Source organism: Melanotaenia boesemani, chromosome 4 (assembly GCF_017639745.1).
Source record: "Melanotaenia boesemani isolate fMelBoe1 chromosome 4, fMelBoe1.pri, whole genome shotgun sequence".
Classification (NCBI taxonomy): Eukaryota; Metazoa; Chordata; class Actinopteri; order Atheriniformes; family Melanotaeniidae; genus Melanotaenia; species Melanotaenia boesemani.
In genome coordinates, this window is record NC_055685.1 from 8,760,298 (window position 1) to 8,786,734 (window position 26,437).

The 26,437-nt window shown below is 38.7% G+C and overlaps 1 protein-coding gene and 1 long non-coding RNA gene across 2 annotated transcripts in view; both read left to right on the forward strand.

The window, feature by feature from the left end:
- usp43a (ubiquitin specific peptidase 43a) overlaps window positions 1–26,437 on the forward strand; it is a 165,638-nt gene that overhangs the window by 117,446 nt on the left and 21,755 nt on the right. Inside the window, 4 exon segments of the mRNA XM_041982074.1 lie at window positions 4,546–4,623; window positions 4,840–4,969; window positions 14,154–14,273; window positions 25,614–25,860. Of these exon segments, the coding sequence (XP_041838008.1) occupies window positions 4,546–4,623; window positions 4,840–4,969; window positions 14,154–14,273; window positions 25,614–25,860 (575 nt within the window).
- Window positions 1,069–1,540, forward strand: LOC121637796. The gene is made up of 2 exons (XR_006009946.1): window positions 1,069–1,185; window positions 1,307–1,540. It is a non-coding gene; the product is annotated as an uncharacterized LOC121637796 (long non-coding RNA).

The following is a 26,437-nucleotide window of genomic DNA, read 5'->3' on the forward strand; positions in this document are numbered from 1 at the left end:
TCATCAGTGATATTATGAGAAGGAGCACCATGGATCACATTTCACACACAACACACATGCTTTCATTATGCTCTGGTCACTACAAACATCCCAGTCAGCGTTACTGGGATGAAATGCTCAATAACTAATGTAGAAAGTGCTTTAGTATATTTATCAGAAAGGCTGCTAGAACTGTTCCTGTTTCATTTTGTGCAATTTACTTCAGCTTTGTAAAAATAAAGGCAGACAAAACGCTGACATTCTAAATATTCTAATGTCCTGGGTGCTCATTTATAAAGCTTGCTTACGCACAAAAAGCGGCGTAAGTGACTTTCTACGGAAAGTTTCTGATTTATAAAAACTAACGTGGCGGGAAAATGTGCGTACCGGTACGTAAACTCTGAAACTTGCTTACGAACATTTTGGAGACGGGAAACTGGCGGTGCTGCTGGTGAGGTGATGAACTTCACCTTCATTCATGCATGCCATCATGCCATCATATCCGACACTAGTGCCATAGAATCATAAACACAGAAGCCTGAAATATAGATGCGTTCCTGAAATCATACCTGTAGCCGACTTATAGGCACCCCATAGGAATTTAATGTTGTCAGTGCAGTATGGTCTTACTTGTTTTGATCGTAAAGCAAATGCACTCATTTGTTCACAGAAGCCTAATTGTGACAAGGTGTGTAGTAATGAGTGTAATTACTGAGTAAACATAAATAGGTGAATTACGACCGTGCGTAATGCAGAACTTCACAATGGATGCGCTGGCACTCCTTGAAGATTACGCAAACGGCAGGATCAGGATGGAGAGAGTTTTTAGAGACCATCAAGATTTCCTGGCCAACGATGATGACTGGCTGATATGCCGATTTAGATTTCCTAGAGCAGTGCTCTTAAATCTATGTGCTGAGTTGGGCTCTGTTGTGGAGCGAGCCATCGGCCTCCTTAAAAACCGGTGGCGGTGTCTTGATGCGTCGGGGGGGAGACTTCTCTACCAGCCCAATAAGGTGTGCAGGATCATCATGTCGTGTGGTGTCCTGCACAACGTGGCACTGAGGAATGGTGTTCCCCTCTCACCTGGCCTCCCTCCCATTCACCATGAGGATCCTGACGCACAGCCCCCTCCCCGGCATGAAGACCACCAACGGGGAGCCAGGCTACGTCAGCAAGTCATGCAGCGTTTGTGAAAGGAATACAGTAGGCAAATCTCATTTTTTAAAAAGTTCTTTTAATTCCGTGGAAATTTCAGACAGTACAGCACACATTCCGCTAATTACATGACGGATTTGATGTAATTCATCACGAATTTCCTTCACAGCGTCGATGGTGTCCCTTTGTGTTTGGAGGACCGCATCTGTCAGCACGCGGCCACCTCCAGCTGTGCCGTGCGCCCGGGGCGCACTCGTGGTGGGTCTGACCATCTCCTCTGTGGATGTACCGGGGATCTCCTCACCCACTGCCTCCATCTGTAGAGTGACTGGAGATAAATAAAAAATGTTATTCGCTGCTTTTTACATGGCTGTTAAATTAAATAAACAATAATTTACCGGTCTCTGCTGTGGCGTCCGCCTGGTCTGTGTCCCCCTCATTCTCTGGCACTATGCCGTAGATGCTTGCGGGCCCAAGAATGGAGGCTATTTTCAGCTCCAGCGGCGTGGGGTTTGGTGTGGCAGGACCCCCGCCTGTGGCACACATTCCCTGGCGGTGGCGTGTCATCCTCCTATTTGCCTCCACCTTGAGATCCGACCACTTTTTTTTAATGTCTGGCACGGACCTCTCCGTCACCCCCACACTATTGACAGCTGCAACAACGTGTTGCCACTCTTCTGTTTTCCGTTTGTTGCTGATGCCACTACCGAGGCCGCCAAATAATATGTTTTTGCGAGCCTCCACCTCACCAACAAGTACCTCCACCTCCGTCTCCGTAAAATTACGCTTCCTCGTCTTTTCGGTTGCCATGATTTAGGTTTAAATAGCAGAGATCAGCTGGTTCATTTATATGCAGAAATGTCCATGAGGTGCTTTGCATTGACCATTTATAGTAGAATGTGGGCGTGTAGGGGGCGGGCTAGCAGCAGAATTCACTTGCGCAATCTTTCAGGCAGAGTGTGATTTATAAAGGGAAAATTGCTTGCACCTGTGCGCACGCACGGTTTTATAAATCAGAATATTTTGTTGCTTACGCAAACTCTGGATTCTTGGCGGACGTCCACTTTTAGTAGGAATCCTACGCAGAGTTTTATAAATGAGCACCCTGGTCCCTGGGGTCTTGGCCGTTGGGGTGGGCGCTGACCTGTGTTGGGTGGCCATACGGGACGCCCTGGTCTTCATATGCGTTTGGCCCTGTTCTCTGCTGCGTCTGGGTGGCTGGGCCCCGCTGGGCCGGTCATCCCTGGCCCCCTGGTGCCTGTGTTTCATGGCTATGGGGCGCACTGGCTGGGGCCTTCCTCTGCCATCTTCAGGGTGGTTGCATGGTTGTCACAGTGGTGGGCTGGCTGGGACCCCGCCACGGTCTGCCTCTGATCTTGGCAGGGGTGCATTTGCATAACTGCACTCATCACTGATCACTATTCATTCCTGATATTTTGCACTCACATTTACTATCTTGCTGATACAGTCACTGTGGGTTTAATCACCAATAATTACATGTTTAGTTTTTTTTTTGTTTGTTTTGTTTTTTTGTTGCTGGTGTTTATCTTGTTGTTTTCATCCTTTTTCGTCGTGTTGTTTTGTAGATGCATTTGATAATTGTCAGCTTTGTTTTCTTGAGGATGCCGTAGGTTGTTTTCTGTTTGCTTTCAGCTGTAACAGCTGTAACAGCTGTCCTTTGGTTTTGACTGAACAGCGGGCTGCTTTCTCTTTGGTTTTTTTTCCATCAGCTGTTTCTTCTGTTCACTCTCTTTTTCTCTTTTGTTTATTTCAATTTAAAAAAAATTGACTGCACACGGAATATACAGCTTTAATAAAAGTCTAAAGAAGGCATAAATTAAAACTGTGTGAGCCGTGGAGCAGAGAATTGAACATTTCATCACTTTATCATGTTTCTACAATGGTGCCAAACTAGTGGCCACATGCTCCGGCAGCTATGCTCATATTGTGTCTTTCTTTGTATCTTCTTCAGATTTTCTACTCAGCTTTATCCTTTTAAACCCTGATCTTCTTGAGAAAATTTCCAACACTAGTTCGGATGGTGCCCTACTTAAGGCAGGGTCCATGATTGTGAAGCCGTATCACGTAGCAACACACACCACAGTGTCAGTATGAAGCCAATTTAAAGTATTCTTGCTGATACTTTTTATCATCAGATACGTGTGGGAGCAGCTAATTTAGCGTTTTAATGCCTGAACACATGTTGAAGAGGTGAAATCAAGGTTGTAAAGCAAGTGAAGTATGGACACAAAAAAAGGAAGATAATTTATTCCTTCCTATTCCCCTTCATCAGGAATGTGAGATCGCTGGCAAATAAATTGAAGGAGAGTGAAGCATTGATGAGGATGATTGCCAATGCAGTTTTATACTTTTCACTGAAACACGGCTTCAGGAACAAATTCCAGACTCCAGCACCTCTCTTCCTGGCATCCAGATTATACTGGGAGAAACTGCAGACAGAACAGCGACAGTGGAAGAGTGATTGCTGTGTTAACAACAGATGATGTTATTCTGGGCATGTTATTCAGTAGGAGCAGCTGTGCAGCTAAGATGTTAAATTGTTAGCTGTCAGGTTTTGCCCATTTTGTCTGTTTAGAGTTTCCCTGCATTGTTTGCCAAAGGTGCTCTATTTGTGCAAACATACCAGCAGCACCAGTGCTTTTACGTAATGTTTAGATTTTTCAACCATCCATGTTTCTGTGCTGCACTCCCAACTTTTTTAGATTTTTAGAATGTGATATAAGGAGAAGATACCAACAATGTTTAAAAATATTTTGGATATTCTGGTAAACAAGTTGTGTTTTAACAGAAAACTAGAGCGGCAGCTAGCTATGTTGAGAAACACATGACTGTGTAGCTCATTCCAGTAATATTGTGCATCTGATGATGGAGCAGAGGCAGGAAGGGAGAGAAATGTTTACAAATCAGAAAATCTATTATTTGAAATTTCCATTGAAAATTGCAAAACTTCCTGCAGTTATTTTTCTTTCTTTTGTTTTTTAGAGCAAAAACAGCTTCCGGCCTTGTACTTTACTCATCCATCAGTGATTTTTGTTGAATACTAATATTTTGTTTTTTTTTTCTTTTCATTTGAGATTAAAGCCGTGAAGGTAAGCTCTGAAATATAAAAACACAACTCCTACACACTCTGAGAATCCATGTGAGATGTTTGCTGTTTACATGATGTGAAGCCAATGTCCTGTGTGCAGTGAGTGTGTGAGTGTGTGAGTGTGTGTTTGTAGAAAATTACTCATACACCTTCAAAAGCTAATTGTCACAAAAGCAGCTCTATTAGTTTTGGCATCATAGTCAAACTAATATGAGCCTCCTTTTCTTTTGTGTGTGATAACAAGAATGTGTATACATTTGTAAAGGAATTGTGCTGTGTTTGTCTTCCTTGTGTTGCAGAGCTTTAAAATTCTGTGGCCCAGGGGGACCGCCCCATGTGAAGCTGATTATCGAGTGGGAACACAGCTCTAAAGAATGGTAAGCACTGCGCAAGCGTCTATTTTCCATTACACATAAAACTAGAGAAATATGATCACAAGACACACAATCAGACAATAGATCTACTGTTGTTGAAATAATTCTGCGTGTCATTTTTATTCTGTTGGATGAAATTAGCATGCGCTCCCACTGATCCAACCAGTCTAAGTAAAGCTTATTTTGCCACTGAATGGAGACACCTTGTTCTTCTTTCAGTCTGTTTGGCAGCATCCAGGAGGAAGTGGTGAAGGATGCAGAGAGTGTGAGGAACCAGCAACAACAACACCTTCAGCAGCATAGCTGCACCTTGGACGAGTGCTTCCAGCTTTATACCAAAGAAGAGCAGGTGAGATAGACGACAACAGGGCATAAGAGCAATATAAGCTGTTATTGTCATCCTTCTGTTTTCAGCCGTCCTGTATATAATGATCTGCCTCCTGATTCACTGCTCCTTGCTGGATTGTTCTACACTTTTTCCCCTCCAGTCTGTTTGAAGTCTATTATGTTTCTATTGTCTAATAATTGAAGTAGTTTGTGCTTTTTTTAATGCAATTTGTGATGAGAAGGAAAATTCATAATGTTTTATTGACATAAGGCACCAGCATCAGGTCTTAGAAAAAAAATTATCATAGAAAAAGAGAATTTTAATATGTTTAGTTGATAAATGATGTTTGCAACATGTAGGCTGTAATACAAGTAAACAAACTAGAATCCCATACACCGGTCTTTTCTGCTTGCTCAGAAACTCAGCTTTGTTTGGGGGATTGTAAATGCGCAAATGAATTCTGATTAGAATCAAAGAAGCAGACTATCCGCCTACAAACGCAGGTTTCGGTCGGTTTTGTAAATACAGGAAGCATATTACAAGACAAAGTGGATTGTGAATTCAGAACACAGCATCTTGGGTAAACGCAACCAAAACATGCACGTGTAGGGCGACAGGCAGCTAAGGAAGGGAGAAATGACTCGTGTTCATACATGGAAGAACTTGGTAAAAGGTCTTTAAATCTTCTGATTTGTGAAAACTTTATTCTATTTGTGAAATTGCAATTGGCAGCACCACACAAGCCCTGCCAGCAACCTCTCCGATCATTACTTAACAATCATATACCTGAACGGAAGTGGATGAGGTGTTTTGCCAAGGGCCAGACTGATCAGGATGAAACGGGAATCGAACAACCAACCTTCTGTCTACTGGAAAATCTGCTCTACCACCTGAGCCACTGCTTCCACTTCATTCATGTTTTATTGATCTTGTTTTTTCTCAAAGTGAGGGGAAAAAAATGCTGAAAACAAGCATTAACAGGCTGGTTTTGAGCGGTTTTTTCACCTAATAACAGACTTGAAATGAGTGTTTCGCAACTTGTTTAAAGATATTTGTCACTACTCTAAAGTTTAGATATTTTCTCTTATTAAAGGAAATCTGTGAGAGTGTGTACTGGGAGGTCTTAAAAACAAGTTTTACAGCTAAAATTGGTTGTGATAGATACAATGTGATTTCGAACAGTGTCTCAGTGAGATGATTTAATGTAATATGCATGTAAAATAACCAATTTCAAGATTCAGTTACTTAGTAATCGATAAAAGAAATACTCGCAGCACAAGTTTAATAATCTCACACATTCTGCTCTTGCCAAGTCTAATACTCTCAAAATAAGATCATAAAGGCTTTTTGGTTGAATATTCAACACTCGAACAAGTTGGACACTTATGTTTGCAAGTAGGAGAAACTGCAGCTATGTTTGCCTTCAAAGCTGAGAAAAGTTGTAAATTAGAGCCATACATCACTGAAAAAGAGACAGAAGAAATTGAAATGATCTGAATGAAGGTGAGAGGAAGTGAGAAAGTTTAGGTGATGTAACTGGAGAGAAAATGATAACATAAGATGAAGGAAGGAAACAGTCTGAACAGAATGAAATAGATAAAGAAGTACATCAAATGGTAGCTTTCAAAAACAGTAATCTATCTATCTATCTATCTATCTATCTATCTATCTATCTATCTATCTATCTATCTCTCTATCTATCTATCTATCTATCTATCTATCTATCTATCTATCTATCTATCTATCTATCTATCTATCTATCTATCTATCTATCTATCTATCTATCTATCTATCTATCTATCTATCTATCTATCTATCTATCTATCTATCTATCTATCTATCTATCTATCTATCTATCTATCTATCTATCTATCTATCTATCTATCTATCTATCTATCTATCTATATATATATTTTTTATGAGAAACCAAATTAAGCACAGTAGAGTTCAAAGTTATAGGATGAGCAGCTAAAGGGCCCAAAAATTTCATTAAAATTCCTTCACACCTGCTGATAAACTGTAACCGTCTGACAGGAAATGATGAAAGGGCATGTTTTATATGGGTTTATTTAAAAAGTCATAACGAAGGGTAAGGTTATTAAAAATGTGACCAAAATCCAGATTCATGAATGGAAAGCAGCTGGAAAGGAGCTTTAAAAACTTGAAACCAGACACACTTTTATTGTAAAGAAATAAAAGCAAAGATGATCTGGTGTTGATAAGGAAACGCTGTAGTATATGTATAAAACTAGTCTGACCAAATGTCTACTTTAACCCGGGCATATCCTCAATTTAAAGCTAAATAAAATTGCTTCAGGGCAGAATTTCAAAATCGTTCAGGATCTCAGCCTTAAATATGTTTACATTGGATTTGTGTTGCGTTTCACTCCCCACACTTGCTTATTAATGATATCCACTTTCTCAGACAGCGAGGGACAGGACGGGGAAGGGGAGAGGAGGCAGTGCAGAGAGGCCAGAGAAACTTGGTGTTTGTGCAAAACTGTGGAGAAATCTCAGAAAGGAAAGTCCCTCTCCTTCCTCATAAACTGGGGTGAGCTCCTTCGGGGGATGCAGAGCCATTCAGACTTTCCAGTGAGAGGTTTCAACTCCCTCACTTTATTCACAGTTTTGCACAGACAACTGAATAAGAGGAACTGAACACAAGCTGCATGTTTTGGACTGATGGCTTTGACAGCTTGAGGAAGAAGCTGTTTTGGATTTTTAGATCCGAGTTTCCAGTATCTAATAAAGCCAGAAAAGGCAGAAACATAAATATAAATTCACAAAGTACAGAAAAAATTCCCACTTTTATCTTGATTGTGATGCATTCAGTGTCTTATCCTGTGAAATTATGTTGCTGGTCATTCCTGTTAGCCTTTCTTTCCCCTCTCAGGCCACAAAAACTTCAAAAAGTCTTAAGTTGGAGGAGAAGGGAGAAAATCCTAAATCAATCAATCAATCAATCAAACTTTATTTATATAGCACCTTTCATACATAAAAATAGCAACTCAAGGTGCTTTACAGAGAGTAAAATCCCCCAGAACCCCAACCCAAGAGCAGCAAGCCCACCCCCCACCCCTTCACATCAAACACACACACACACAGAGGGTAAAAGCAAGTTAAAAGGACCAAGGAAACGCCATCATAAATTCTGGGGTCTAGTGGTGTGGGGAAACACTGAGATAAAACACTGTAAAACCAAATCTAAAACAATCTAAAAACCAACCCTGGGTAAAAAAGTAATATTGCTAAGACCCATAAAATAAGAGAACCCGTGAAATAAGAGAATACAGAATGATAAAACAAATACATAAATGATAAATAAATAGAAGCTGAATACAGCCTGTGTGTTAAGAATAAATAAATGAATAAATACAATAGTAATAATAAAAGTAATGATTAAAATGCTAAACTAAAAAGGTGGGTCTTGAGTCTGTTTTTAAAAATATCCACACCTAAATCCACATACATTATTTGTAGGAAGCGTTCATGTGGAAAAATAAACTATCAAAATGCAAATAAAGTTGCCCGGGGCTACAAGAAGAAGAGAAAATGGTTTTGCTCTGTTCATCTAAGGACACATTTTATAGTTTTAGAACGTACACAAACAAGTAATAATAGCTGACATTAACCAAGGAAAATACCCACAATAGACTGATGTTTAGTTTTTCTTTACTTGGCATTTATTCCCTAAACAAAATCCCTTTCTACAATTTTGTTATGAACCCACAACTGTGACTAAAGATATGGATTCAATGTAGGGCTGGGCGATTAATCGATAAAATCGATAAATCGAATTTTCCATTTCTGGAGATTAATTTTTTTTGAAAATCTGGATTTTTTTCCACAGTTAGTTAGCAGCAGACTTAGCCCTCCCTCCACACCAGAACGGTGTTTGACAGATTTTCAGTAAAGTGACCTTTCACTCACGCCTGGGATTTAGCTGTGCTTATAACTGCAGTGAGAAATGCTGCTCTCTGAGATGCAGAAATCAACTTAACCCACAAACACTAGTTAAGAGACAACCTTCATCAGGGGAATTATTTCTGCAGTGGATCCTGTATGATAAGGATCCAGATGGAAAGAGATCACGGATGCATTGTGTCGCATATTTCAATGTAAGATATGAAGTCGTTTATATGGTGGAAGAGCTATGACATTATATGCTTTATTTTTGCTAGCATTCATCTATATAAACAAATGAACGTTTTTAATAAGTTTATTTATGTTTTGTAAAAGAAAAGGAAAAAAAATCGATTAAAATCGGAAATCGGATTTGGTTATAAAAAATCAGAGATTTTATTTTTAGGCCATATCGCCCAGCCCTAATTCAATGTAAATTTTTTTCTTGTTTGACCAGCCTATCTGCATTATGTGTTACTTACTTTCATAAATAAGTTCTTTTTAAATGTGACTATTTAGTATTTATTTGGACAAATGCTGCATTGGTTTGCATAATAAAATGAGCAGAAATCCACAGATGAAATGATGAAGTTTTAATTTTCAATGTGCAGATTTAGTTTGTAATGGAGTATTTTAGTGCAAGCATGGTTCATTTTAAATCTTCTTTTATCTTAAAACAGGGTTCTTCAACTCGATGGCCTGCAGGTTCAAGCTGTTTCCCTGCGTACAGTTGTCTGGCCCAAATTAAAGAGTCATTATCAGGCTTGTGCCGAATTTGAGAACAACGTATTTAGGAGATCTAATTCATTTGAAGTATGTGTGAAGCAAGGAAACAACTAAGCCCTGCAGGAAAGTGGCCCTTTAAATCCTGGCCTACCTCACACCTCTCCAACCTGTGTACATTTATGCCCCTTGCATTGTCTCCTAAAATAGAAAATGTTAAAAATCGTCTCCGTTTGACTTGCATAGATAATAAGTGTTAGTGTTTAATTCACTGGGGCAGTTTGTATGCAGGTAACATGATGAAAGAAAACAAAAACTATACACAAGTAAATGACATGCAATGATGGCAACAAGTGATCAAAATGAGCTAAAAAGCATGACACGGGATGAATAAGCTAAAGGTAGAAATGGTGTTGGAGAATATGATCATTTATTGTAAATGGGATATATTGATCTCACTGTGGACAGCTTAAAAAACGTAAATCATTTAAAAAGGAAAGAGTATACACACAATCAACCTTTAATCTAAAGACGAAATGAGGAGCACGTTAAAGAAACCAAAAGATCTACAGGGACAAGTCTCATGTATAGCAGTTTGCATTGTTGGCAGATATTTTTCCTCCTCAGAAACGTTCAGTTGCATTGATTTGTTCACTTTATATTTCTGAGTAATAATCTTTAGACCAGGGATGTCAAACACTGTCCTGCAGGTTTTGGATGGTTTCCTGCTTCAACACCACAGACCCATTAATGTCACTCAGGTGTGTTTAATTTTCCTGTGCCACAGCCTCAAAGCAGACTGTTTTTACAATCATGCTTTGCAGGAGATAAGCTGTTCTTTTCATCAAAACCAGCTTTTTTTCTTTCTCCCAACAGTTTTATTGGTTCTGACCAAAGGGATCAGTTTTAATTACACTTGTCCACCAGTGGTCTCTGACATCAATCAGTTGCTCTTTGAAGCTTTGTAGACATCAAACATTGATTTTTGTGATGAGGTTGAAAAAGAGGCTTACTTCTGAGTTCTCTTGAACATGTTTGTGCATTGACCGTCTTCCTCTGTTTATCTTCACGACTGCATCCTTCATCTTATTGTTGTCTCTTACTCCCACCACTGCCAGTTTTATGACACAGGTGGAAACATTTTGATGTCTCTTCTCATTAGAAATGCACAATATCGGCATGACAGGATGCAGATATCATACTTGTCATACTTATCATACATATTTTGTTTAAAAACAATTGTCATTATTTAATTTGACATGTTATGCATAATGCAAGTTAACATATTTTTCTTATCTGCACAAGCAGTGAATATTACGTCCTGATCATTCAATCTTATTTCTGTTCACCTTTACCAACAGACCAACATGCAAATGAGTTGCAAAATATCAGATATCAAAAATTCTTCATCGTGCATCCTTACTTCACATGTGTCCTTATTACAAGGCACAGTTGGAGTCAGAGGGGCTTGTAGTCAGCTAATAACTTCTTTTGACCCTTCTTTAATAATTCCTAATGAGTTTACTAAAACTTTAAAAGAAAAAAAAAAAAAGGTTTTTGTTTTGTTTCAGTTTTTACCCAAACTTCTGCAAAAACACTGAATATTTACTACACTTGCCATGCAATTAGTTGATTAATAAAACCTATTAAAAAAATTAATTTTTAGAGGATGAATATTTTATATTTGGTGCCAAAGACTTAAGCTTAGCAGTATCTCTTCATGTCTTTTTTCAGACCGCAGCTTGTTTTTGTGAAAGCTCCCATTCATTCAGGCATGAAATGATTCTATTGAACTAATATTGAGAAAGTTTTCAGTGAATGGAAATCTAGAACAACCTCTTATCTTAGCAGGGGTTCCATGTTCTACTTTCTGGCTTAGCAGCTGACGGCTTCTGCTCCACAAACATGCCTCTTTCTGATTCATTAAATGTTAACAGTGCAAAGAAGCTCTTCCCCAGTGTGGGAGGATTAATCACAGACTTGCACCTTTGTAAATGTTTTGGAGGGAATTCTCTCTCTGAGGCTGCTAAAGAGGTCAGGAGCTGCACTGTCTCAGCACACAGAGACCCCACGTTTAATAATAACCTAGAAAAGTTGACGTGTATGTTAACAGCATTTAGGCTGCTAGTCATACTTATGTACCTTGATTATTTTTGTCCTTGGCTTTGAATGGGAAATTAAAAAAAAAAAAATACATGGACATCCACAGGTAGAAGTAAAAAAAGCTGTCATTAATAACCACAAAATTAAAACGTGCACATTTACACAGCAATTTATTTCATTGCAGACAGTTATGAACTAAAGATATTTAATGTTTTGTAAACTTCAATTGTTTATATGCATTGGATGAAACTTAGAGATTCAGACATGTGAAATCCCTGTTGGAAATGCACCATGCTGTGTAAGATAATTGGCACTTGTTCAGCTAAATCTGGAACAGAAAACTATCATTTCAGTGCTCTGATTTCACAAGTAGAATTGTCACAACTGCAGATTTTCTTGGTACCATTATTGTCAAAGAAATAATCACAATTTTACCATTAACAGGATTATTATGAGTACATTAATTCCACAACACTACAGATATCTAAAATCCCTTTTATTAACTTAAAACTTCTTTTATTTATTTCTGTATTTTGATGCCAACATGACAATGTAATAAAGAAACAAAGTGATCAAGAAGTCTCGTTCGAACTAAATCCCCTCTGTTCCGTAAACAATAAATAAATGCTAAATATTAACTCTGGGTTTCTCTCTGAGGAAACAGATGGAAAAAGCTACAGTTCATCTACCTGAGAGGCTTCTGTCTGTGAACAATGTTATAAAAATGGTTTTGAAAATTTCTTTTGGAAGACATATAGATGGGTTTGACTTCCAGCTGTCCTTTAGCAGAAAAGCTGCAGTTTGAAACATGAATAATATCTCAACTGTGAAAATCTGTATAATGTAACATTCAGTGAACTTATGACGTTGCTCTGTAAACTTGACCCAAATCATACATTATTTACAAAATTGCAAATGACACAAAAATATTTTATTTCAATGTTAATGTCTTAACATTAATGTCATTTCACCTAGTTACAGTGCATTTAACTTCACTTAAACTTAAAAAGTGGTTATCCTGCAGGTGGTGGAACAAATTGGATGTATTTCCTCCTTTCGCTGCAACTTTTTTAAGATTGCTTTACAAGCTTGTGAGCCGTCCTCCACAGTGACACCTCTGTGTTTTTCTTTTGTTTTTTTTTATCTTTTGTTTTTTGTTTTTTTTCCTCTATGACCAAAGAAATCTGACAAGGATAAGTTAATATGTTTGGAGGAAATAAATCCTCATCTGTCATTGTCCCTCTGATGCACACCTGTTGCGAAAATAAAGCAACAAATGTGGCAACACACAGATGTGGTCCTGGTTGTAGTAAATGTGCTATACAAATAAAGTTGAACTTGAAACTTGAACTTAATGGTTCAAATGATAGGGGAGCTAATGTGAGCCGTCCAAACAGCGACCACTTAAAGACTCACTACAGAACTCAGTGTTTTGCCCCCTATGGACGGCTAATTCGGCATCAGTCTTGCATCCTACGTGTACTGGGAGATCTCTCCAGACAGTAAAAGATGGTCTAATCATGACTGTTGTCTTATCTCTTGTTCTGTCAGTCTCTTGCTTTCTTTTAATTTCTTCATCTGATAATTATTTCTTGCATTTCTTTTAAATAAATCACAGTTCAAAACGGCTGGTGTATTTAAATGCGATTGCTAACGTGGTGTGATGCGTAAAGCGAAACTTGGCTGAACGACACGTGGAGTCCCGAATGGAAAAAGTGTGGTTTCTCAGCTCGGGACGCTGCTGGGCTGCAGCAGCTCCAGAAATGCACATAATAGATGTCACTACGTCATCAAACAAGTGCGTAATGTGGAGTTTGTAGGTCGGAAATTTACCTAGCGTATCCTTAACATGCTGCTTTTTGTCGTTAACAGAACTTTCAATCTGTGTGAGATGTTTCAGGCAGCTTTTTCAATCAGCTGCATAACTAGTAGCAGAATGTTTTTGGTAGTAACACTGCACTAATTTGTATGCACATGCACATATGTTGCAAAGTGCACGCCCGAAAATAAGGCTACCCCGAAAGCCTCTTTGTAATTGAAGCCCTTGATGTGGTGTAACTGCTTTAGTCATGTGTGGAAGACGAGCTGATCTGCCAATATGGTTCAGAAACAATATTTTATGGAAAGCGAAGATTTTGAGGGAACTTTATGATTAATTAATTATGACATTCGATACCATGTTTAATTGTGACATTAAGTGATTGAGACATCCCTGCTCACAAGTGCATATCCATGAAATAAAGGCTGTTTATTCCTGAAAGCAGAGTTACAGTAATCACAAGTTTTATATTCCAGATACTGCAGAGCTTATGATGCTCTTATATCTCTATTTACTTTTCTGCATTAATGCTGCATTGCTGCCATCACAGAAGAGGATATTATCTTTGCAGAGAGCATTTATAAAAGCTCATACATCTACAGAGCCTGGCTTCTTCTATAAAATGTGTGATTGGTTCTTGTTTAATCTTGATTTCAGCTGGCTCCAGATGATGCCTGGAAGTGTCCTCACTGTAAACAGCTTCAACAGGGCATGGTGAAGATGAGTCTGTGGACACTACCTGACATACTCATCCTGCATCTCAAGCGCTTCCGACAGGTAGGCCCGAGTAGCTGTCAATCCAGGCAGCTGCTTTAGTTTATATAACATTGAATTAGTTATGCCTTGCGATGGACATAGATGTGATGTGAAAGCTTACTAACAAAACTAAATGTTTATTTTTTTTTAAACCAGACTTTTGTGCAAAACCCTGGCAAACAAAGCAGTCTCTAACAGCTGAAGCACTAAAGATTCAATATAAAACAAAAAATGGTACAGAACATTCAAAGGGAAAATTGTTTTAAACTTGTATCATCCTTCAATAATAAGATTTCATGAGATGAAGGGTAAAAGACTTCATGTGTAGAATAAATCAAAGCCAGATTCGCTCAGTGGTTAAATCCAGTTTCTGTCACATGAGGCAACTGGACAAAATTAATCACCTTCTAGCGCGACAGCACTTTGAAACAGTAATCCATGCCTTTGTAACCATGAAGCTGGATTACTGCAATGCACTTTATTTTGGGGTGAGACACTAATTTATCTCTCGAGTGCTGCTTGTACAAAATGCAGCTGTTCGTCTTTTAACTGGCACACGCAAGCATGAGCACATCACCCCGGTTTTATCTTCTTTTCACTGGATTGCTGTGCATTTCAGGATCCGTGTTAAATTGCTTTTAAGTTTTTGGATGGTATTGCCCCGTCGTACATCTCTGAGCTCCTTCGTTCCTATACACCTTCTCGAGGTCTCAGGTCGGCTGAACAACTCCTCCTGAATGTGCCCAGAACTAGCTGAAGGCTCAGAGGGGACCCGGCCTTTGCAGTAGCAGTACCTAAACTGTGGAATGAGCTTCCTTTTTACAGTAGACAGGCCTCCTCTATCTATGTTTTTAAAATCCATCTGTTCACCTTGGCCTTTAGCACAGAAGGATATGTTGACATTTTGATGTAATTTTGGTTTATTTTATTTAATTTAAATGTATTACATTTTTTAAGGTCTTTCATATGCTATTTACTTTGATAGTTTTTAATGTTATATGCACATTATAGAACGTCTCTCACCAACAAACTGGACAAAATTCATCTGCGGATCGTCTCACGTAAGACTGACAGTTGTGTGACAATCTTTACAGAGACCTGGCTAGACAACAATATCCCTGATGCATCAGTGGAGCTAGTGGTGCACTCGGTCCACGTATGTTCAGGCAATTTGTTTTTTCGTTTTAAACCAAAATCGGAAAAGCTGAAGTACCGTCGTTTTTCAGTTTTTTTAATTTACAATCAAAATTGGAAAATCAGAACCGATTTTCTTTTCCTATTCCCAGAATTCAAAGATGGAAAAACAAGAACACTTAATTAAAAACTGTCCGGTTTTTGGATCTTGGTAATTCCTTTTTTTTTTTATTTTTCCTCCAGAATTAAAAGGTGAAGACATTTTAACAGGCGGACTGGAAGTTAGAATAATTCTTTCAAAATAAAAGTCTAAATTAACACATAACATCATGCAAGCACATTAGATAATGCAAACATAAATAACTGTGTTGAACCATATAAAACATCATTAATATGTTCTTTCTGGCAGACAGTGACCCCGAGGTAATGAAAAACAATAACAATATAACTATCAGGTAGGATTTAACAGTATTGTTAAATTACTTTTGCTTTACAAACTGTGGCGATTCTTTACTGTAATCATGCAAAAATGTCTGTGTTTTGTATTGCAAGAAATACCTATTATTTTATAAATTATTTAATAAAGAAAGAACACATATTACCATGAAAGTGGATGAGTTGGAGTGATACTTTGGCCGCTTCTTTTCATTTGACAATTAAAGTCTTCAGTTTCTAACCAGTCAACTTCAGTGTGGTGTCATGGGAAAAAAATGTCTGTTCCTTTAATTTCATGATTATTCATCAGAAAGCTTCAGGAGTTTTATCAAATTGAGGCTCTAGTGTGTAAAATTGTTACTAGTTTTCTTTGATGTTTTTTTAGAGCTTTAAAGCACGTCTAAAATGGAAGTTAAGGAATTTAATTTAAGAATTAAGGAATTTAACACAGCGTCCAGCAACTGTCCACCCACAATAGAGAAAAAAGCATGAAATGCCAGCAGGAACTGATTTGCTGTTGTTGGTTTTGGGGAAAAGAGTGAATGTCTTAGTCAAAAATCCAAGTCTGCCATTATATTTTACATCAGTGTGTTGATTCTTTAGGTGATAAGATTAATTTTGGTTTAATTTCCAACTTTGAAGTACACAAGCACATCACAGTGGGAGGTTTTACGTTGGAGACTTGCTCTCACAGCTGGAAGTGTAAGGGAGGAGCTGCAGGTTCTCATCCATCTCAGAGGAAAGCAAAGCGTGTGAGCACTCTGTGAAAACTGTAGTTTTCTTTACAACAGGGTGAAATCACCAGATCAGCTTCCTTGATGACCTTTGTTTTGATGTTAATACTACGCGTCGCTGAGCTTGGGCCTGATAGTGAGGACTGAGTCAAAGCAGCAAATAGGTCAGCTGACAAGTAGATGAAGCAGAAACTCAGCTCAACATTTTCATTAGCAGTGAATACTCCAGAATATTCTCTCCTACATTTGAACATTGTCCCATCAGTGTATGTTCAGAAGATTTTACTGGGAGTTGGGAAAAATTACATTTCTTTTCTCTCATTCTACCAGGACTCGACCATGAATTCATTTCAAGGAAGAAGTATTCTGTGATTTGTAGACTGTCAGTAGTATGTTAAAATCTAATCTGTGACTGACTGGAAACCAGTTTAAGTATGTTAAAACTGGTGTGATGTCTTTAGATCTCTAGCAGCAGCATTACGGGTGAGCTCTCAAGTGTTTAATGCTCTTTTTAGGAACTCCTGTTAAAAGACCATTACAGTAATCTTGTTTACTGGAGATAAATTTATGGTTTCTCCTGGTCTTTTTGGTAGACTAAAAATTGCATTCTTTATTTTATTTTAAATGTAGATTGTAAAGCACTTTGAGCAGCGTGACCTGTTGAAAATGTGCTACATAAATAAACCCGACCTTCCCTGACCTAAACTTTTAATTCTGTTAACGGTTTTTGAGTCGATAAAACGCTGCCTTGGTAACAGCTTTGATCTGGCTGTTCAAAGTCACATCTCAATCTATTAACACACCGAGGTTACTAACTTAATCAGTGATTTTAAGAGCCAGAGTCCTAAGGTATTTACCAGTGCTGACCATTTTCTCTTACCAAACAGAAAAATCTCTGTTTTATCCTTCTTTAAATTTAGAATAGTCTCTTGCATCCAGTTTCCAGTGGCCATCATTTTTACAAGATATACTTAAGTGCACCATGAACTACAGCAGGAGACTGCAACTTGCGGCTATGGCTCTCTGGACCTTTCCACAATGGCTCTTAATACATTGCAAAAAATTAGAAAGAACAAACTAATGTTTTTAAATAGATATAAAGTAAGAAATGCAGGTTTTTAGGTTTTTTTTTTTTTTTTTTTTTTTTTGCTGTTTTTTCGCTGTTTTTTCATAATGACACTAAAAGCACCAGTTAAAAAAATATCTATATATATATAAATATATATATATATATATATATATATATATATATATATATATATATATATATATATATATATGTAAAATCTATTTTTAATCTATTTTTATTGTCATTAAGTTGGAAACTATGGACTTTTTTTTTTACATAATTTTCCACAAATATCTACATCTCATTGAAGAAAATTTCTTTTTGCAAACATTTAAATTTTTTTCTTTGTTTTAAAACCTCAAAATAGTAGATTTTTTTTTTTTTTTTTTAATTATAAATTGTCCTTTTTTAAAAGGTTTTGCAACATTTGCGGCTCTAATCGAGTTTTATTTAGCTGGAAGCAAAAACCATGAAAGCTTTCTTTCCTACAGTCATGGACAAAATTGTTGGTACCCTTCAGTTAATGAAAGAAAATATCACAATGGTCACAGAAATAACTTGAATCTGACAAAAGTAATAATAAATAAAAATTCTATGAAATTTAACCAATGAAAGTCAGACATTGCTTTTCAACCATGTTTCAACAGAATTATTTAAAAAAATAAACTCATGAAACAGGCCTGGACAAAAATGATGGTACCCCTACAAAAGACTGAAAATAATGTGACCAAAGGGACGTGTTAATCCAAGGTGTGTCCACTAATTAGCATTACAGGTGTCTACGATCTTGTAACCAGTCAATGGGCCTATATATAAGCTACAGGTAGTCACTGTGCTGTTTGGTGACATGGTGTGTACCACACTCAATATGGACCAGAGGAAGCAAAGGAAAGAGTTGTCTCAGGAGATTAGAAAGAAAATTATAGACAAGCATGTTAAAGGTAAAGGCTATAAGACCATCTCCAAGCAGCTTGATGTTCCTGTGACTACAGTTGCACATATTATTCAGAAATTTAAGATCCATGGGACTGTAGCCAACCTCCCTGGACGTGGCCGCAGGAGGAAAACTGATGACAAATCAAACAGACGGATAATACGAACGGTAACAAAAGAGCCCAGAAAAACTTTTAAAGAGAATAAAGGTCAACTTCAAGCTCAAGGAACATCAGTGTCAGATCACACCATCCGTCGTCGTTTGAGCCAAAGTGGACTTAATGGGAGACGACCAAGGAGGACACCATTGTTGAAAACAAATCATAAAAAAGCCAAACTACATGTTGACAAGCCACAAAGCTTCTGGGAGAATGTCCTATGGACAGATGAGACAAAAATGGGACTTTTTGCCAAGGCTCATCAGCTCTATGTTTACAGATGGAAAAATGAAGCATATGAAGAAAAGAACACCGTCCCTACTTTGAAACATGGAGGAGGCTCTGTTATGTTCTGGGGCTGCTTTGCTGCATCTGGCACAGGGTGTCTTGAATCTGTGCCGGCACAATGAAATCTCAAGACTATCAAGAGATTCTAGAGAGAAATGTGCTGGCCAGTGTCAGAAAGCTTGGTCTCAGTCGCAGGTTATGGGTCTTGCAACAGGACAATGACCCAAAACACAGCTAAAATCACCCAAGAATGGCTAAGAACGAAACATTGGACTATTCTAAAGTGGCCTTCTATGAGCCCTGACCTAAATCGTATTGAGCATCTTTGGGAGGAGCTGAAACATGCCGTCTGGAAAAGGCTTCCTTCAAACCTGAGACAACTGGAGCAGTTTGCTTATGAGGAGTGGACCAAAATACCTGCTGAGAGGTGCAGAAGTCTCACTGACAGTTACAGGAATTGTTTGATTGCAGTGATTGCCTCAAAAGGTTGTGCAACAAAATATTAAGTTAAGGGTACCATCATTTTTGTCCAGGCCTGTTTCATGAGTTTATTTTTTTAAATAATTCTGTTGAAACATGGTTGAAAAGCAGTGCCTGATTTTCATTGGTTAAATTTCATAGAATTTTTATTTATTATTACTTTTGTCAGATTCAAGTTATTTCTGTGACCATTGTGATATTTTCTTTCATTAACCGAAGGGTACCAACAATTTTGTCCATGACTGTACATGTCAGCTGCACATGGAAGTGAGGCGGGGATTAGAGGTGACTGAATGACAACTTGTTGTGCTGCTGCATGGTATTGAAAATGTACATTTATCTTTACTGCATTCACCCACAAAATTGTGTTTTTTTAAATCAAGGTTATGCTTCTACTTAAAGAATTTATGTGACATTTTCCTACAGAAGAGACTTTGCAGTGTTTAAAAGTAGATTAATAACCCAATGACACCTTCACACTTACGGTGAGAAGTTTTAAAGAAAGAATACAAGATAGAGAGAGCAGAAGAAATAACACTCTATAAAGGAAAGTTATATTTTTATTTAACTTCTTGAGGAAAAAAAAACATTTATCAAGTGAAATGACTAAGTTTATTGATGGGAGTGTTGGGAGTGCAGTAGACAGGTTTGGTTGAAATGCATTTGGTTGCTATGGTTACAATTCGACTCTCAACCAGAGTGAAGAACGGAACAGGGCAACTACTTCAGTACAGCTAACAAAATAACAGATGACCTCTATCAGTGGAAAAAAATATATAATTCAGGGTGCATACGCCATCTGTTACAATGAAATCCCTCTGGCTTTACTCTTAATGCCCTGACTGCAGTCATTCTCTGCAAATGAAGTCTGAGAACAAAATATAGACCTGCAGACACAATCCAGGATTCCTTATTATGCCCATTGTGTCCTTCTCAGTGCCCCAAGGAGTTCCATCTTATGTACCAGGTTAATCATTTTCCTCTATGAAAATTGAGGAAAGAAATGGTTTGAACCTACACTTTTCTCTCTGTTTTTCCCCTGTCCTACATCCTAGACCAGGACTACTCAATTCAGTCCCACGGGGGCTACAGCCCTGCAGGTTTTTAATGTTTCCTTTCTCCAAAACACCTGACTCAAAAGAAAAGGATCCAACAGCCTTTGATGTTCTGCACAATGACTGATTAATTTGAGTCCTGTGTGTTGGAGCAGGGAAACACTGAAAACCTGCAGGGCTGCAGGCAAGACATTTACTCTTTTACTGGTCTGGATATTCAAGCAATAGTGGGGCTCTGGAAGGCGTGTTTATCTTGTGTACATGTCAGTGATACACTTGTAGGCTATGGAGGACATGGAGGGTCTTTGAAATAGCAATACAGCATTTTGATGATAAGTAGTTAATAATAATAATAATAATATATATATATATATATATATATATATATATATATATATATATATATATTAAATCAAAATGTTGTGTTGCTATTTCAAAGACCCTCCTGGTCCTCCATAGTTGTCATGGTAAGTCATGACATTTAGCAGCAGAAATACAATTAGTAGCATACCATCTAAAGCAGAGTAGAACAATCATTAAAAAAATCTGTATTTTCATGATGAAAAGCTCAGTGGAAAATCAGAAGATTCAAAGAACGACACAAAATGAACGAGCAACAGGTGTCCATGGCACTCCATGGTGTTTTCTTTCCTTTCCATGGGACTGTTTGTCAGCCATCCGATTCAAGCATTTCCACCAAAAGCTGCTACTTCTGTGCTGCAACTCAAGAGAGAAAACCATTTATGAGAGTTTATACAGACAAAAGTGGTTTAACTGGTCAAAGAAATTTCATTATGCTTGAACAAAATGTCACAAAAAAAAAAAAGATTGCTTAAACATATGGGGGGAATTTAATATCAGAAGTTGCAAATGTGTATTACATTATTAATAATTGTGTACAATAATTTGTAAGCAACTCTATGCACTTGCAAAAATGTGTCCGTATCCACACACAAATATAAAGAAATTTAAATACTTTTAGCTCTTCATCACAAGGCCTATTTTTTCTACCTCCTGTCTAAAATTACAAGCTATTAATAAATATATCTTCACAACTACAGAGGCTGTATGTATAATTTTGTTCTCGAAAGAAAGCTAAGACATGAGATTATCATAGTGTGTCAGAATCAAGATATGCGTTTCTGTGTCTGAGAAATTCACCTAGAATACATTAGAAAATGTAAATTGTTATCCCCTGCTAATAGAAAACCACATTACTCTGAGTAAAAGCCAGACAATAGCAGCCCAGTTCATGTAGGCATTAGTAAAGTAACTGTGCAAGAGTAGAAGCTAAAAAAGTAAACTGAGCAGTTTTACTGATTTTAATCTCTAGTAATTTCATATGTGTCAGCTTACTTTTGAGACCAAGATTTTACAAACAAGCCATGTAGTTGAGAAGACTTCATTTATACTAATAATAATACTTCATTTATTCGGGGCTTGTCATTTTAAACAGGAGGCGGGAAAAATGGGCCTTGCGAAGAAGAATGACTTTATATATAAACTCATTTATACGTTAGAACAGTTGGTGAATGAGGCCCATTGTCCTGTTTCAGATACAAAGAACAAGCTTTTAAAGCATGATACTCCCACTGCCATGCCCTAGTGTAGTAATTATACAGTATTAAGAGATAAGGACCAACAGATGTTGTCTTTCATAGTGCTTTAGTGCATAGAGTTATTTGATTATTATTTGTCTTCCCCAGTCCTTAAAATGGATTTTGACTAATTCCAGTGTCATTCTTCTAAGTCCTAACGTAAATATATTTGCTGTTGAGATAGTCAACCTTCCTGAGGACTGCTGGAGCTCTGTTGGATTGACAGTTGTCTTCTTTTTTACCTCCCTAACAAAATCCCCTCTTGCCCTTCTTGTCACTTGGTTTGGTCAAGTCTTTAAGAGTCTCTGCACATTGAAATACTTTTCCATTTTTAGGAACTGAAAACATTTAAGAAAGTTTTATTTCCACTCCTGGATCTATGCTCAACTACTGTATTGACTTTAGAGGTTCGTTAGTTCCTTGGATATCATTGAGTGGTTTTCCTCCTGGCATGCAGTGCGTACAATGGCTACCCTAAGACATAAGTGCATTTCTTTCTAAACTCTAATTCATGCCAGTTTTTTGCCACTGCTGCCACTTCAAAAGGTCCCAATAGTTTTGTAAAGGACTTTTTTTTATAAACTTAAATGGACATGATTCTCTCTGACATTCCTGATGATGGCACACCACTAATTGTCATGGGAGACATGAACATTCACATTTGCAAACCACAGACAACTGACTTTCTGGCTCTCATCTACTCTTTCAATCTCAAACTGGTACAGACTCCAGAAACTGCTCCACAGCCAACCTGTCCGTCACCCCGCTGCATCTCTCAGACCACTTCCTGGTTAAATTCTCTGTCTTCCTTCCTCATGTCAATCAAGCAGCTCCAAAAATGGGGTCCTACTGCAGAAACTTGAGATCCCTCAGACCTACACAGATTTCTGATGAGGTTTACTCTACCCTCCCTTCCCACTCAGACTTCTCCTTACTGTCTGTTAATGAGGCTGTTAATGCTCCTCTCTCGCCTCCTCTCTGGACAAACTCTGTCCTCTGGTGTCAAAACCAGCCAGACAAAACCCTCCCAGTCCTTGGCTCACAGAGGTTCTGAGGGAGCACAGAGCTGGACTCGGGGCTGCAGAAAGAAAGTGGCGCAAATCAAAAGAGCACACTGACTTGTTTGAGTACCAGCAAAAACTTGAAACTTTCACATTCAGCCTAAAGGCGGCCAAGATAGCCTTTTATCAGAACAAGATCCGCAATGCTCCCAACACATGACAACTGTTCATGGTGTTAACGCTCTTCTATCTCCACCACCTGCTCAGCCTCCCACTGTGCTGACTGCAGAAATGTTTGCTTCCTACTTCACTGAAAAGGTTGCTACCATCAGTAACCAATTCACTGAGCCTGACCAAGTCAGCCTTACCAAACCAGCTACTGGTGCCTCTCTCTGCTCTTTCCGCTGTCTAAATGAGGACGAAGTCTCTAAACTTTTAGTCAGCTCAAAACCCACAACCTGTGCTCTTGATCCTGTTCCCTCTGACATCCTGCAGAGCATTTTACCTACAATCAAAACTGCAGTAACCGATATTATCAACTCCTCTCTTAAATCAGGTGTCTTTCCTTCTGCCTTCAAGCAAGCTCGGGTTACCCCGCTGCTGAAGAAACCCACACTCAACCCAGCCCAGGTTGAAAACTACCGGCCGGTCTCATTGCTTCCATTCATGTCTAAATTACTAAAGGGTGCCGTCTTCAGTCAGGTCTCACAGTTCCTCCAAGACAACAACCTGTTTGATCCATATCAATCTGGCTATAGGCAACGTCACTCTACTGAAACTGCTCTCCTGGCAGTTACTGATTCCCTACGACTTGCCAGATCCACTGGTCAATCCTCAGTCCTTATACTGCTGGACCTGTCGGCTGCCTTTGACACGGTCAACCATCATATACTGTTCTCCAAACTCTTGGAGCTTGGCATCTCAGGATCTGTCCTCTCGTGGTTTATGTCCTACCTCACAGGGAGATCATTCAAAGTATCTTGGCAAGGGGGAATGTCCAGATCACATGGGCTGATAACAGGGGTGCCTCAGGGCTCTGTGCTTGGCCCTCTTCTCTTTTCACTATACACCTCCTCACTCGGTGCAGTCATTAGCTCTCATGGTTTCTCCTACCACTGCTATGCAGAGGTTCTCAATGCGAATATCAGCATGCCTTGCTGATATCTCCGCATGGATGAGGATCGCCACCTTCAGCTAAATCGGTCCAAGACTGAGCTTATTGTCTTTCCAGTCAATCCTTCTTTACCGCCACAGATAAGCGTGCAGCTCGACTCAGTCACACTTGTGCTTACGTCTTCTACCAGGAATCTTGGTGTCATGGTAGACAACCAGCTGACCTTTAAGGACCATGTTGCCTCAGTTTCCCGGTCTTGCCAATTTGCTCTCTACAACATCAGGAGGATCAGACCCTACCTGACTGAACACACAACCCAGCTCCTGGTGCAGGCTCTGGTCATGTTACGCATTGACTACTGCAACTCCTTACTGGCTGGCCTGCCTGCATGCTCAGTTAAACCTCTGCAGATGATCCAGAACGCAGCACCATGTCTTCAACCAGCCCAAAAGAGCTCATGTCACTCCACTGCTAATCACTCTTCACTGGCTTCCAGTTGCAGCACGCATCAAATTCAAAGCTCTGCTTCTGGCTTACAAAACAATAACCCAAACGGCTCCGGTCTACCTTCACTCCTTAATCCAGAGCTACACTCCTTCTCGACAGTTACGCTTTGCCAGCGAAAGATGCCTAGTGCTCCCACCACAACGTGGCTCAAAATCAGTAGCTAGACTCTTCTACTCTGTTGTTCCCCGGTGGTGGAACGATCTACCAAACTCCGTCCGATCCGCAGAGTCCTTATCCACTTTTAAGAGCAAGCTAAAGACTCAGTTGTTTAAGGAGCATTTCCGAACTTAGCTTAACTAAATGAGTTAGAAAGATTTGTCCAGCTCTTTGGCTCAACCATGTACTGAAGAAGCTGTGTGCACTTATGCCCAAGATAAAATTGTGTGATGAAATCATGATCTTGTATTTAAACAAAATGACTTAGAAAAATAAATAAATAATTACATGCACTGCCTCTAGCACTACATGACAGCACCTGGGTCCAACTGGACTCAAAGCAGTCTGACTACCACTTAATTATGACTTCCCATCTTGTTTGAATTCATGCTTGTGTTGTTCTTACTCTCAAATGGAAGTCGCTTTGGATAAAAGCGTCTGCTAAATGACTGTAGAATAGAATAGAATATTCAAATGTGTTGAGTGTTTGTCAGTATGAACAGAGGAGTAGAGGTTGAAAATAATAGCAGTTTTATTTTAATAGGCATAATAATAGGCATTTTATGTCTATTGTACCTCATTTAGCACAACTTAAAATTCAATTTGTAACACAATAAGTGCAGAAATGGAAGAATTATGACTAATTTTTGAAGCAATTGTTTGTAATTGTAAATGTGAATGTTTATTTTGTTCAAACAGGTTGGTGAACGAAGAAACAAGCTGTCCACGCTGGTACGATTCCCTCTGACTGGTTTGGACATGGCCCCCCATGTAGTGAAGAGAAGCCAGAGTATGAAGAACCTGCAGCTGGGGCAATCCCTGAATTCTCGGAAACATTCAAGTCAACAGCACCAATCTGTCGACACAATCCTCCCCCACGATTATCTATACGACCTCTACGCTGTGTGTAACCATCATGGAGGAATGCATGGAGGACATTATACTGGTATGGATCTTGGTGTCATTAGACATAAATTCCATTAGTTATACAACCACTGAAAATATCAACAATCTTTTATTCTTACTTTGTTTTCTAACATATCTCAACATTTAACAATTCGCTGCACGGCTAAATGTTTATAGGATTAACAGGATTACATTTTGCCGCATGTATTTCACAATTAATCTTCCTGATAAGTGACTGTGACATCATCTGTTCAGTTTCACCATAAGCTGTTGGACTGCAACCTGTTTCTTTGTTTTTTTATGCTCTAGCCACCACGGCTACATTGTTAGAGCCACACCTTCAAAATGCCAAGAATGAAATCATTTCACATGGGTGTCAAAATTTCTTAATTGAGCCAGTATTGCCACTTCCAAAAGCGTGGCAGCGGTGGGCTACTGTCAGACATCTGCTCTGCACATGAACACGGTGCCCGTTGTTGAGCCTGTAGCTGCAGATAAGTTGCTTTATATTTTACAATTTGAATTGAAATTCCAATATGGCGTTTCCAAAGGGGCACGCTTGAAAACTGACCGCACGCATGAAAACGGAGTACGGGCTTGGTAAACACCGGGCACGT